The sequence below is a fragment of the Vicia villosa genome, linkage group LG7 (genome assembly GCF_029867415.1).
Source record: "Vicia villosa cultivar HV-30 ecotype Madison, WI linkage group LG7, Vvil1.0, whole genome shotgun sequence".
NCBI classification, from domain to species: Eukaryota; Viridiplantae; Streptophyta; class Magnoliopsida; order Fabales; family Fabaceae; genus Vicia; species Vicia villosa.
In genome coordinates, this window is record NC_081186.1 from 90,558,314 (window position 1) to 90,573,156 (window position 14,843).

Consider the following 14,843-nt stretch of genomic DNA (forward strand, 5'->3'; position numbering starts at 1 on the left):
AAAATTTGTTCTACTCTTTGTAGTTTATCTTTTCTTTTATTGTTTTTTTTTATAATCTTTTTTTCAAAGAAGGTCTCCAAACAACATATATTTTGTCTTTCTTTCTAACATATATTTTAGCTATAACATATATACTTTTATTTTATTTTATTTATATATTTTTTTTTCATTTTCAACAAATAATCTTAAATATTAATTTATATAAATAAATAAATAGAGAAAAATTGTGACTTTCTCTTCTCTTTCCATGAAACAAAAAGAAAAATTGTGATTTATTGTATATTATAAAACTTTGTCTTTTGAGTCCCATGTCAATTGTTTTTATAAATTTTAGGGTTAAATCGCTTTTACCCCCTTGCAATAGTAGCGAGATTCGGTTTACCCCCTTTTAAAATAAAATTTTGGATTACCCCCTGTAATATTTGGGCACCCTCCTAAACGTGTAAAAACCAGGGGGGAAAATCAAAAAAATATATTTTACAGGGGGTAATTTTCCCTCTTAGGGGGCAAAAGACTTACAATTTTAATATTATAGGGGGTAATCCATTTTTTTTTAAAAGGGGGTAAACCAAATCTCGCTACTATTGCAGGGGGGTGAAAACCATTTAACCCTAAATTTTACATGGGTTAATCAAGCATAAACACGCAAGCCAAATTATTTGAGCGGATTGATATGACCGAGGACTTGTGAGTTGTGACGTCCAATTATCTAGTGAGACGTGGAAAAAATATATTAATTAAAATTACTAAATAAGAATGTATTCTAAGAAAAAATATTTAAAATATAATAATTAAATAATATAATATTTATTAAAAAGATTGATTAATAATTTTTATCCAGTCGGCAAAGCTAATTTTTTTAAAGTGAACTGTAAAGTTAAAAATGTGTAAATAGGTGATTGAAAATGTCAAATTCATATTAATCCAAATTATAAATATTACACCATCAATTACAGAGAAAATTATAAATAAGTCAAATTCATATTAAACTAAATTATAAATATTACACCATCAATTACAGAGAAAATTATAAAGGGTCATGTTAACATGTGTCCTTAGGGCACATGTTAAGGATACTATAATTAGAAAAAAATTAGATATAATTAAATGCAATAAAGTCGTATTTAAAATTTCGATACATTGAATGCACGCGTTCCAAGAAAAAAATTCTATAAATATCTCATTAACTTGTGCCTTTAGGGCACATGTTAGCTTTTCCCAATTATAAATGTTACAAATATTGTTAAATTATAAATAAAAATACATATTACACCAAAGTGTAAACCCAAAAATAATAAACAAAATCACAAGCATATATAATACCTCTTAGGCTACCAACAGCGAACACAACACCAAAAGTTATTTTAGAGTTGTTTCCACAAGTGAAGTTTCCCAACTTGATCACCTCAATCTCCACAAACGAAAGCATCATGAATACCAGCGCCACAATAAATATTGATAAGGGAAGCATGGCGGCACATCTATATAGGGGCTCTTTGATAAGTGTATTGAGACTCCTAGTTTTAAGGGAGTAAGCTACGAGGGAAGAAAGCAAAACAAAAGTATATGAGAAAATTTCATACATTACGAGTTTCTCCATAGCGTCTGGTGTAAGATTGCATTTTGTTATTTTCTTCAAACTGCACTGATCCACAACAGCTATAGCAAGTCAGAGGAAACATGAACCAACAACCAAGACATTGATAACAATTAAATCGTTCAACTTCTTCTTCGTTGTGGAAGAAGGTTGAACACTGTTTTGAATATCCATTGTGAACTTTTTCTTGGAGATGAGAGAAAGAAGAGAAGAAAATGAGAAGGGCAAAGTGTAGTTTGAGAAAGTGGGATGGAGATTGATATATAAAGAGATTTAGAAGTAGAACAAAGAGTAATGAAGGTAGGTGGTAATAAAGGAATGGGTAGAATAGTAATTAACTTTGATTTAAGTATAGTTTTTTAATTTAGTGGTGGAAGACTTTGTATTTGTTTCTACTATTTAGTTTTGTTTAGTTTTTTCTATTTTTGTTATTATTTAACGTGTTGTTTGTGTTTGATAAAAAGGAGGTAATGAAAAAGAAAAGAATGTTTATTTGTGGGTGCCTGGGTGGCGTGCAACAGTTGGCAAGGCAGAGATGGAAAATTGATGGGAAATGTTGGTGGCTGGTCATTAAGGAACAACTAATGATAGTATGAATGGTCTCTGAACTGATAGTACTCTGAACTGATGTACTTGGTTTATGCCCTGTTATTAATTCCATTTGCTTTTCAAAAAAAAATAGTACATGTTCACATGATAAAAAAAGTCTCAACCCATTTTTTTTAAGTTTGGCAATAAGTAATATGATCAATTTATAATTAAAGTGCAAATTATTCCAATTTAAAGTTTTGAATTTGACGATGGAAGAAATTGTCCTTTTTATCTTAATGCTATTTTTCTTCCAAGAGCTTAAGTTTATTTTTATTCTTTAGTGAGTGTAAAATTAAGTAGTCTCAGAAAAAAAAAGAAGTAAAGGTAAATATGTTGAACTCCATTTATGACTGATGTATAAGATAAAATATGTAGTCTCCGAAAAAAGAGGGGCTCTTGTACTAGTAGTAATATCTTTACTAAACATCTTGAAAATCTCCAACTGAAGTTACTATAATCATTTCACTTCAACTTCGACAAGTCAGACATTCATATAGTACGTACTGTATTTTATCATAAAATGGGGCTTCAAATTATTAAAACATTAAAAGTGAAATTTGTATAAATAATATATATTGAAAACTATATCAATATATCAAGTGCAGTGCAGTGGTTGATACTGGCCCCAATTAATCGAAGTGGTGTGTTTGAGTCTGTTTTTTTTTTAAAAAAAAAACTTTGTTCTACTCTTTGTAGTTTATCTTTTCTTTTATTGTTTTTTTTTCATAATCTTTTTTTTCAAAGAAGGTCTCTAGACAACATGTATTTTGTCTTTCTTTCTAACATATATTTTAGCTATAACATATATACTTTTATTTTATTTTATTTTATTTATACTATTTTTTCATTTTCAACAAATAATCTTAAATAATAATTAATATAAATAAATAGAGAAAAATTGTGACTTTCTCTTCTCTTTCCATGAAACAAAAAGAAAAATTGTGATCTATTGTATATTATAAAACTTTGTCTTTTGAGTCCAATGTCAATTGTTTTATAAATTTTACATGGGTTAATCAAGCATAAGCACGACAGCCAAATTATTTGAGCGGATTGATATGACCGAGGACTTGTGAGTTGTGACGTCCAATTATCTAGTGAGACGTGGAAAAATATATTAATTAAAATTACTAAATAAGAATGTATTCTAAGAAAAAATATTTAAAATATAATAATTAATTGATATAATATTTATTAAAAAGATTGATTAATAATTTTTATCCAGTCAGCAAAGCTAATTTTTTTTAAAGGGAACTGTAAAGTTAAAAATGTTTAAATAGGGGATTGAAACTGTCAAATTCATATTAATCTAAATTATAAATATTACACCATCAATTACAGAGAAAATTATAAATAAGTCAAATTCATATTAAATCAAATTATAAATATTACACCGTCAATTACAGAGAAAATTATAAATGTTACAAATATTGTTAAATTATAAATAAAAATGCATATTACACCAAAGTGTAAATCCAAAAATAATAAACAAAATCACAATCATATATAATACCTCCTAGGCTACCAACAATGAACACAACACCAGAAGTTATTTTAGAGTTGTTTCCACAAGTGAAGTTTCCCAACTTGATCACCGCAATCTCCATAAACGAAAGCATCATGAATACCAGCGCCACAATAAATATTGATAAGGGAAGCATGGCGGAACATCTACATAGGCGTTCTTTGATAAGTGTATTGAGACTCCTAGTTTTAAGGGAGTAAGCTACAAGGGAAGAAAGCAAAACAAAAGTATATGAGAAAATTTCATACATTACGAGTATCTCCATAGCGTCTGGTGTAAGATTGCATTTTGTTATTTTCTTCAAACTGCACTGATCCACAACAGCTATAGCAAGTCCGACGAAACATGAACCAGCAACCAAGACATTGATAGCAATTAAATCGTTCAACTTCTTCTTCGTTGTGGAAGAAGGTTGAGCATTGTTTTGAAGATCCATTGTCAAATTTTTCTTGGAGAAGAGAGAGAAGAGGAGAAAATGAGAAGAGCAAATTAGGGTTCAAGAAAAAAAATGTAGTTTGAGGTAACAAGAAGAGCTCTGAAACTGAGAAAGTAGAAATAAATAGATTGAAGAAGAAAAATTATTAATAAGGTGAGTTTGATTAAATATATGTGAATGAAATTTTGATAGATAAAGAGATGTAGAAGTAGAACAAAGGGTAATGAAGGTAGGTGGTAATAAAGGAATGGGTAGAATAGTAATTAACTTTGATTTAAGTATAGTTTTTTCAAGGTTAAAACTTGAAGCATGCTGATGAAACTACATAGGTTTCTATTTGAGTTGAGGTTTCTTTAATACATGTTATTCGCATACTTTGAGGAGTAGTTGTTGCATTCATATTCGCATTGATTGTCGTTGTGTTAGAATGATCTGTGTAATTAATTATTATCTTGTTGTCTATTTTCACTGCTAACATTTGTAAGGTTTATTCTTACCCCCTTTCTTGTTTATTTTGTCTGTCTTGTGGATACTAAATTGCTTATTATAAGAAAATATCATAACATTTAATGTACTCAGTCACCAAAATAAGTGTGTGCACGTACGCACACGCACGCACACACAAATAAAACACAGACATACACAGACACACACAAACAGATATATATATATATATATATATATATAGAGAGAGAGAGAGAGAGAGAGAGAGAGAGAGAAAGAGAGAGAGAGAGAGAGAGAGAGAGAGAGAGAGAGAGGAGGGTTATATTGACTCCAAGAGTAAGTGTTCAACACTTACTCCAAATCGTAACCATTGATTTTCATTAATCTAACGATTTTAATTGATCATTTAATCTAATTATTTTTTGAAATATTTTTTTATATAAAACTTTAATTAATAGTTAGGAGATATCTATTCATGGATCAAGCTAGCAAGATCTCTCTCAGACAAGAGTCCCATCAATATACATGAAGACTCGTTAAAGGAAGAAGATCACATGAACAACATATCAGAAGTTCTGATAGAGTAACACAGTGACATACAAAAAGCTCTTAACAACAAAGGCACACGTGGAGAAAGAAAAGAAAATGCAATATCAGCCTAATAAAAAATTGGGAATCAAAAGAAAAGTCGTTACAAACATCATCATCAGCAAAACGGCTGCAACAAGCTAATGGAACAACTCCCGAGGATGATTGAAGAAGCAACCCACATGCATCTTGTTGAAGAAAACAAAAATAAAAAAGCAACATGCAAGCATTTAATGTGCTTTCCAAAGATCAAGATAATGGGTACAATAAAAAGGGTATAAATAGAAGAAAGATTCATTACAGAGTGTGTGGCTCAGAAAGATGAGGGGCTCAAAATTGAAATATCACTAAAGTGGTCAAAAGATGTAATGAAGCAATCTAAATCACCATCTGAGTTGAAGATTAAAGCAAGAAGCAATCCTGGATAAGAACCGATGTTCTTAATCTGCTTAAAGAAAAGAGTTGAAGATCATAACAAGAAGCAATCCTAAATAAGAACTTATGTTTTTAATCTGCTTAAAGAAAAGAGTTGAAGATCAAAGCAAGAAGAAATCCTGAATAAGAACTGATGTTCTTAATCCGCTTAAAGAAAAGAATTGAAGGTCATAGCAAGAAGCAACCCTGAATAAGAACTAATGTTCTTAATCTTCTTGAAGAAAAGAGTTGAAGATAAAAGCAAGAAGCAACACCGAATAAGAACAGTTATTCTCTATCTGCTTGAAAAGAAAAATAAGAGATCAAAACAAAAGGCAATTCAGAATAGATATTATTTTCTCAACATGCTCTTGAAGAAGAATTAAAGATGAAGATCAACTAGAAGGAGCTCTCAACAACTGAAGCCAGTGCTCATATGCTGCCTACTCATACCAAGCTAGGATCTCATCAGAAGATGCTGACAAGAAGAGTTCAATGAATATTCACTTAAAACAATTACTTGTCATACAGTTTGTACTTAGAATATCTGCTTATTAGGAAGCACTGTATTAAAGCCAATCTAAAATTGGTGATGATGCCTTGAGCGACCAAGAAATGGTCAGAAGCTTAAGAAGACAATGCTGATGATCATTGTGGAAATTCTCTTGGAGACAAAGTGATGGTCAGAAGTCCAGGAGTCAATAGATGTTATATCTCGTGGAGATCACTGAACAATCCATTGTAGTTAGTCCCGAGCAGTTGGCTTGTGCGGGGTTAGTCACAGCATGTAGTTGTGCAAGATACTAGATTGATGAACGTTATATCCAGATGGGACCACTGGACGGTTCAGTCATCTAGGGGTTAATCACTCGCGGGTAGCTTGTGCAGGGTTAGTCACAGCAGTTGGCTGTGCAGGATAGTTAGTCACAACAGTTGATCGTACAGTTGTAATCATGTTTGGTTATAGTGGATTAAGACCTCTGTTGAGAGGCAAATCACCTAAAGAAGGTGGATTGGAGGTAGCCTTATTTAGAAGGTGAACAAGGATAAAAATAAACGCGTCTTTTACTTTCTGTACAATTCAATTTACTCTAAACATTCACGCAGAATATCCTTAGAATTGTACTGAGACAAGTCAGAAGTTCTGATGATACAAAGAAGTTAAATTGAATATCTCATTGGCTATGCAACTCCACTCCAAGCATGCTTCCGCAATATTAGAAAGCATATCCAGAAGATGAGATGCTAAGAGAAAGAAAAGAAATCAAAGAAAGGGAATTTTTCAAATGATAAAGAATACAATTCAATCCCCCCTTTCTTTTATTTTAATTTATTTTGTTTTTAAGTTTCTAATTGAATTTATTAAAAGTTTATAAAATCAACAGAGCAAAAGTTTGAGATTTTAAAACTGGACTAAGGTTAGAAATTAACAGAGCGAGAGTTTGAGATATTTAACCGGATAGTAGACACTAGAAATCAACAAAGCATATTAAAACTGATTAGATATTTATTTATTTTCAAAAAGTGTTTTTAAACTTGGCGGGACAACGAGAGCGTATGTTAGGGAATATTAGCATGATCTAAGTCAATAAGCGAGAGTTTGAGACAAGGGTTTTTAAGTAAATAATATTTACATGAAAAGGAATTTTATTAATTATGTTGTTTTCAAAGAGTGTTTCTAAATCTGATGGGACAGCGAGAGCGTACATTATGAGTTAGGATCGTAGTCTAATTCAGAAGAGTGAGAGTTTGAGAGGAGGAATTTTAAACGAACATATTTAATAAAGATTTTTTATTTGATAAAAACCAGGCCAATGGAACTTTGGATTTCCTAATTTAGTTTTATTTCCCCTAAAACATAATTAAAATATCGCTAGCCTTAGCTTTACACAGCAACAATAGAATACAGTAGGTTGACATTGGTCCCGTTGGATTCAATATCTTTTAAAACTACACGACACGACTGTGCACTTGCAGTCTTCCTACTAATAGACACATAAAGTCGCGATCAAGCAGCCTTCTTCGCAGCAGCGACAACTTTGTCCTTGATATGTTGTTTTTGATCAACAGCTAAAGAGGAAATGGACAAAACACACAGCTAGAGTAAGAAGAACATATTAAAAAAAAGTAAATTTTCGAAAGATGAAATCGAAAGATCCCTCTGATAAGTGCAAAAATATCGTTATTTTGTGTATATAATTTATTGCACTTATCGATACTTTTTGTTAATACCGTTTGAATAATTCTCCGTTTTGTTTGTAAATCCGTATACTTTATGAATAGTTGTATTTTCATATACTTTTATATTGTTTGATAAGTTTTGTGTCTTTTTGTAGGTATTGATGCGTATTTGGAGCATGTGCAATAAAGTATCAAAGACACAGCTTCAAACATACGATTTTTAGCAGCTCGTCAAAGGATAAGGCTCAAAACAAATATGAGAAAATTCATCAATTTTGTTGATATTTATTCATTATTAGATAGAAAATTGAATAATCTTTCCAATGCTTCGGATTTACGGTTCTCAAGTTATGACATTTTTACTAAAGCTGTTTTTTTATGACAGCACAATCGGCGCAGAGCACCCTCCTGCGCGCGACGTGCGCTGTGCGATTTTCAGAATTGTTAAATAGGGGTAAAAACACATTTTTAGGTTATGGTTTTGAGGTATTTGTTCCCAATCCATCAAACCTTCATTTTTTGATCTAGATAGCTTAGAAAACACCATTGAAGCTTGCATTTGGATGATTGGAGGTGGATTACTCATCAATCAAAGTTGACAACCCGTGAGATGTTTGGTTTATCTTCTTCTCTTCTCTTTGTATTTATCTTTTGTTGAGTTTGTAGGTAAATTACTCTAAACCCATGAATGTTTGTTATTCTTTCTACTAGTTGTATAAAGTTTACTTTACAAATCTTAATCGGTGTTTTCTTGATTTTTTTGCTTAAATGCTTTGGATTTGTGTTCTTGTAGAAATAGACATCATAAATCTTGATTAGGGGGATATCTGCTAGCTTAGATGCTAGAGATAGGAATGGGGTTAACATCCACATAATATCTAAGTTTAATGTCTTTGTGTTGTTCGATCAGTTGAGACATCGTCTAAAGAGCAATATAGTTGAACTCTCATTGGTGTTGCAGAAATGGGCATTGATGTGAGGGATATGTGGTGATTTTGATGAGTATTTTAGATTGAGTGCAACAAAGTGATATATCTAAGTTTGTGAGGAGTAGTTTAGATTCGAACCAGATAAGTTATTCTCTATCAAGAATGAATTATTTTTATGTTCATATGTTATATTTTCCGTTTTTACTTAAAATCCATTTAACCCAGGCTCAAGAACTAAGAATCCGTCAAACGACAGTTCAGTAGCACTAATCTTTGTGGACACGATAATTTCCCGGATAAATACTTCCAAAACTTTTGCTGCTTGCCGCTTTACCGCTCCAACACCCTCCATTCCACACTTTCATATATTGGAGAGAGAGCGCAAACATGTTCTATACCGACATGAAAGTGACCTTTGAAACTATCCAGAGTATGCTTAGTCGGAACCACCCGTTTGGCAAGTTTTTGAGAATCTTGTTTAAGAAGTTTTAAATGGGAGCCACTGACGAACCAGTTTGGGAAAGGAGGTCGGAGTACCAAAGCTAAATCAACACTTGGCAAACGTGAGAACTTCGGAGTGTAAGATTTTAAAGCGAACTCATACTTAAGTTCATAGTTAACGTACAAAGGGATTTTTAAATCAGGTCACATGAGGTGTATCACAAGGCGTGATGTAGTTTGCAATGAAGCTTAAATGACTTTCATGAAAATTGATAATGTTGGTCGAAATGCAGAGATCTCTGAAGAAGAGCTGGAATAGGAAGAGATTAATGTTGAGGTGGAGTATGTCGATGCTGAAATGCAAAACCCATGTGAAGTAGAGGAAGAAGCACATGATGCTGAAGAAACAGAGGAAACTATTGATGACTACCTGCTAGTAAGAGATAGGTAGAGAAGAGTCGTTAATCAACCAAATCTTGTTCTCTAGAAACAACTTGATTCATAAAAATAAAAAACCGAACATCTCCATCTCCATTAATAAAATTCTGGCTCTGGTTAAGATGGTTGGGAATCACACTCTTTTGACTTTCTCTTCTCCCATGTGCGACTTTACCCTCAATAATGCATTTGATGTTAGCATTCGCCCTCCAAGTGCCTCCTAATATTAAAGATGTGCTTTGGTCCCCTCCGAACTTGGGTTGGATTAAGTGTAATTGTGACGATGCCTTCACCCTTTCATCTAATTCAGATGGCTGTAATGGCATTTTCAGGGATAACTTAGAAAAAAATTGTCTTTTTCGGAGAATTTGAGATGGAATTCTTCCATTATTACTGAGTTCGCAGTTGTGTTGCGTGTTATTGATATTACTAAGTCTAATGGTTGGCTTAAGCTTTTGGTTGAAACCAATTCTTTGATGATGGTCAAAGCTTTTTCCAATTTTTTTTTGTCTCGTGGAAGTTTAGGTACCAGTGGAACTCTTGCTTAGATACTTCTAACAGTACCCATATTGTTATCACTCATATTTACATAAAAGGAAACTCTTATGCTGTTTTTTTTTTTGTCAATATTGGTCTCAACACCAATTCCATCACTTTTTTATTTATTTCCTCTCTTGTGAGATAAAGAATTATTTTGTAAATAATAGGATAGGTTAGATATACATTTCTTTAAGTTCTCTTATCATTATAGGGCTAACTATGTTCCCCCTTTTGTAATTCCTTTTATTTTTTAATATATTAGGCTTAATAAAAATAAATAAATAAATAAATAAATAACTTCAACAAAAAGAGAGTAATAAAGATGGTTCCTTCTTTGAGGACCCCACGCGCGAAGTGGAGTAGAAAACTATGGTCATATTGCTTTCAAAGACTGACTTCATAAATGAGGCTTAAATTTTCCCATGTTCACACAAGAATTTCAATATCTAATGTCGTGGCATAACCTAATGAATGAGTCAAATCATTAAGTTTTGCTGAATTAGTTTGTACTAAGAATATTGAGTGTCACACAGCATTATAAAGGGTTATTATGCTCTTTAAACTGCATGCAATTCATTATTCATTATATCTTAGATTTTTTTTACTTTCGATTTTCTCTAGTCCAAAAATGTTGATGCTCTTTCTTCTTATTTGTTGTTTGATCATGGAGACTGAATCTTCTACAATGGCATCTCAACTTCAAATGGAAGCAAATGCTATATTGAATAGTGGATGGTGGAACACATCTAATGCACACTTCAATATCTCAAATCTTTGTGATTGGGATGATTTATCTTGCAACGACTAAGCATAAAAGCAATCAGTTTCGCCCATGCACATCAATATCCAAGAGAAGCTTCAACGATTCAACTCTCAACACTCAATTTATCTTTTACATAACTTAGAACGCCTTCTTGTCACTGGAAATCTCGACCTATCCTACAATTTTCTTACAGGTGAGATTCCACCTTCAATTGGAAATCTTAGAAGATTAGAATACTTCGAAATCTCTAAGAACAATAAAGGTTTCATTTCTCTAAAGTTAAAGTTCTTGAAAAACCTTGCCACATTAAATTTATCTCACAATAGAATAAAAGGCGAGATACCTCATTTATCTTAATCTGTTTGATAATTTTCTTACAGGCGAGGTACCCCAATCTTTATGCAATCTTAAAAAATTACAACATTTAGATATTTCTATTAACAGTATTATAGGTTCAATTCCTTATGAAATATAGAGAAAAAAAAAGGACGTAGTATTTATTTTATTTTTGATTTCTTTGATTCTTTTATTAAACTCATAATGATTTCATTAATGCAGAACTTGGCTATACAATGGCTGTGAATGAAAAATGTGATGTATATAGTTTTGGTGTAGTGGCTCTTGAAACTTTAGTGGGAAAACATCCTGAAGATCATATATTGTCATTACTTCAATCAACATCAACCCAAAATATCAAACTATGTGATATATTAGACCAACGTCTTCCACTTCCAAATAATGCCATAGTTTTACGTGACATTATTCATGTTGCTGCAATAGCAATTACATGCTTGAATCTCGATCCTTGTTATCGACCAACAATGAAATGTGTGTCACGAAGTTTTATCACTAAGCTTAGACCATTAAGCATTCCTTTTAGTGAAGTTTCAATGCAACTTCTCATGAATCAAGAATTCAAGGCATTATTTCATATTATGAACCCTTGAAAGGAAAATTTTAAATGAATTAAGTTAAGTTTATAACTCAATAAAGACATTGTCAAAAGTTATTGCATAGATTATTATTAAAAAGTATTATAAAATTATGTTGTTAAGTTCTCTAAAATGTATGTATGTACGTTTGTTGTGTTTTGAAAAAAATTGAACTACTTATTCAAAAAATAATTGTTTCAATTAAATACACAATGTGAACAAATTGGGACATAAAGTTGCACGGAGCTTCTTCCACTCTTTTTAGGTAGTGGCGGAGGCAGAAAAATTATTAAGTCTAGACAAAAATTTAAAAACGGAAAATTTACATAATATATAATATATAAATGGTCATCAATTAAAATAAAAGAGTCGTTATTTTATCAACAAAAATATAGTTAAAGTAAAAGAGGTGAAATATAACGTTACACTAGCATGTTAAATAAAATTACGAGGCAAATGTCATTTTCGAGACTTCTTTACGGTGAATATTCGAATAATATCAATATAATCAAGTGACTTGAATATCTCCTGCTCGGTGTAACATACCATCAAGTCATTGAACCACACATCCTTGATTTTATCGCGCAATTTAGACATGATAATCTTCATTGCTGTAAAAGCTCTTTCAACGGATTCAGTCGACACCGACAATATCATCAGTTGCCGTTTTTTCTTTTTTCTCCTTTTAATTTTTTAATTTTTATTTTTTGAACAAAAAAATTGGGCTTCCCATAAGAGCCTGGGCAATGGCCCAGGGTAGATGTAGGCTGAAACCGCCATTGCTTTTAGGGATTATGAATCACAAGTGTTAGTGAAAATTGAGTGAGTTGCACAAGAATGAAGATGAACGGAGGAAACAGTAGCTTGAACACAAAGCTTCCAGTATTCGACGGAAAGAATTGAAATTGGTGATTGATTTAGATGTGTGTGTTGTTTAGAACTCAAGATGTTCTTGATCTCGTCAAGGACGGCTACCCGCCGGTTGCAGAAGATGCAATAGACGCGTAAAGAAATGCGTAACGTGAAACGAGGAAGAAGGATCATGAGGCATTGTTCTGTATCCATCAGTGTCAGGAATACAAAGGTGTTTGAGAAGATTGTTGATTCAAGGACGGCGAAGGCGACATGGGATACGCTAGTGCGGCACTATGGTAGTGACGCATCAGTGAAGAAGGTGAAATTGCAGTCCCTTACATAAGTAATATGAGAGTCTCATCATGAAGGACAATGGGAAGGTACCTGATTACATCTCCAGAGTGATTGTGGTCACGAATGAGATAAAGTCTTGTGGAAAAACACTCTTTGAGTAAGTTATCATTAAAAAGGTACTAAGATCACTTAGTCCCCAGTTTAATTACATAGTTGTAGTCATAAAATATTCTAAAGATACCAACGCCATGAGAACTAAAGAACTTCATACTAGTTTAAAGGCACAAGAATTGTGTCTGACTGAAAGGAACTCTGAAAGGGAAACAAAAAAAGGATCTGAAGGTTGCTTTTATCAAGAAGAACAAGGAGCAAACATGGTTTGAGAACAAGAAAAATAATAGTGGTGGTGCTCAAAAGTCATACCCCTTTCATCCAAATGAAAATAAACATAAGAATGTTCTGAAGAAAAATGCGAAGTTTGATAAGAGAAAGGTTCAGTGCTGCAATTGTAATAGGTTTCCCACTTTGTTGTTGATCGCCGGTCAAACAAAGAAAGAAGGGTCGAAGAAGCCAACATAGCCAAAGAAGATTCTGAGGATGAATATGTGCTATTGATGGAAATTGGGAATGAAGGTGGAAAATAATAGATTTGTGGTATATGGACAATGGCTGCTCAAATCACCTAACTGGAAACAAGCAATGGCTGGTTGATTTTGATTCTGGTAGAAAGAGCAAGATCAGATGTATTGATGATGAGTGCCTGAATACTGAAGGAATGAGAAATGTCAGAGAGAATTTACAGAATGGAAAAACTGCTCTAATTAAAGATGTATGGTGTGTTCCTGACATGAATAACAATTTAATGAGTGTAGGTCAGCTTCTTGAAAAGGTTTTTCAGTAACCATGAAGGACAATCTCTTGAATTTGTATGGCTGTAATCAGAAGCTGATTATGCAATATTAACTAGGAATAAACAGGACATTCAAGGTAAATGTTGAAACACCAGACACACAATGCCTTAATGCAACAGATGCTAAAGGTAAAAGTGAGTTGTGGCACAAAAGAGATTGGGGCATTTGAAATTCCGAAGCTTAATGCATATGAGTTCAAGGAATCTGGTACATGAAATTCCAAAGATTGTGGCACTAGAGAAATCATGTGATGTATGCATGAGAGAGAAGCAACCAATATTGTCATTCTCAGTAGAAATGCCTCCAAGAGCAACTCATGCTTTGGGTGTAGGACATTCTGATGTATGTGGACCATTTCCAGTACCTTCACTTAGAGGGAATAAGTACTTTGTGTCATTTGTGGTTGAGTTTATAATGATGACATGGGTAGCACTCATAAAGTTCCACGAGATGTTTGTTGAGTTCAAGAAGTTCAAAGTAAAGACTGAAAATCAGAGTGGACAAAAGTTGAAGATTCTCATAATCGAGGGTGAAGGTGAGTTCAATTCTTGTTGCGTATAAAAACATAGAAATAAAACCAAATAAAAGTCTTAAAAATGCTTGTGATCATTTCTCTGTTATGTTTTATAAATGTTGTTGTATTGTTGGATCAAAAGTCTCTCTTTAGAGCGTTCTTAATTTCAAAATTGTTTATTGCATTTCAAGCTCTTATTTTAAAGCTTTTTCTAATGCATGTTTTGTATGTTAAAGTTGTCTTTTCATTAACAATGTTTGAGTAGATTTCGTTTAGGGTCTGAGACATGAGGACTTTTGTATCGACGGAGCTCATGCGAGTTGCATAAATACTAATATTAACGAGAATAATATTTTGTTTTGTAATTTCTCTTTTTAAAAGGAAATATGTTCGCTACAAAAGTAGAAGCATGGAGATATTGTTTAAGCACCAAAAGGGCGAAAACGATAT

General features: G+C 32.5%; 1 protein-coding gene across 1 annotated transcript; it reads right to left on the reverse strand.

Moving 5' to 3' along the window:
• Positions 1–3,645: 3,645 nt before the first annotated feature.
• Positions 3,646–4,149, reverse strand: LOC131619662 (uncharacterized). Its single transcript, XM_058890736.1, has one exon. The coding sequence runs from the start codon at positions 4,147–4,149 to the stop codon at positions 3,646–3,648; it is 504 nt and encodes a 167-aa protein (XP_058746719.1).
• Positions 4,150–14,843: the final 10,694 nt, after the last annotated feature.

What these genes read in the sequence shown, in the direction of transcription:
- LOC131619662 (XM_058890736.1), bottom strand. Translation starts at nt 4,149, where the DNA reads ATGGATCTTCAAAACAATGCTCAACCTTCTTCCACAACGAAGAAGAAG.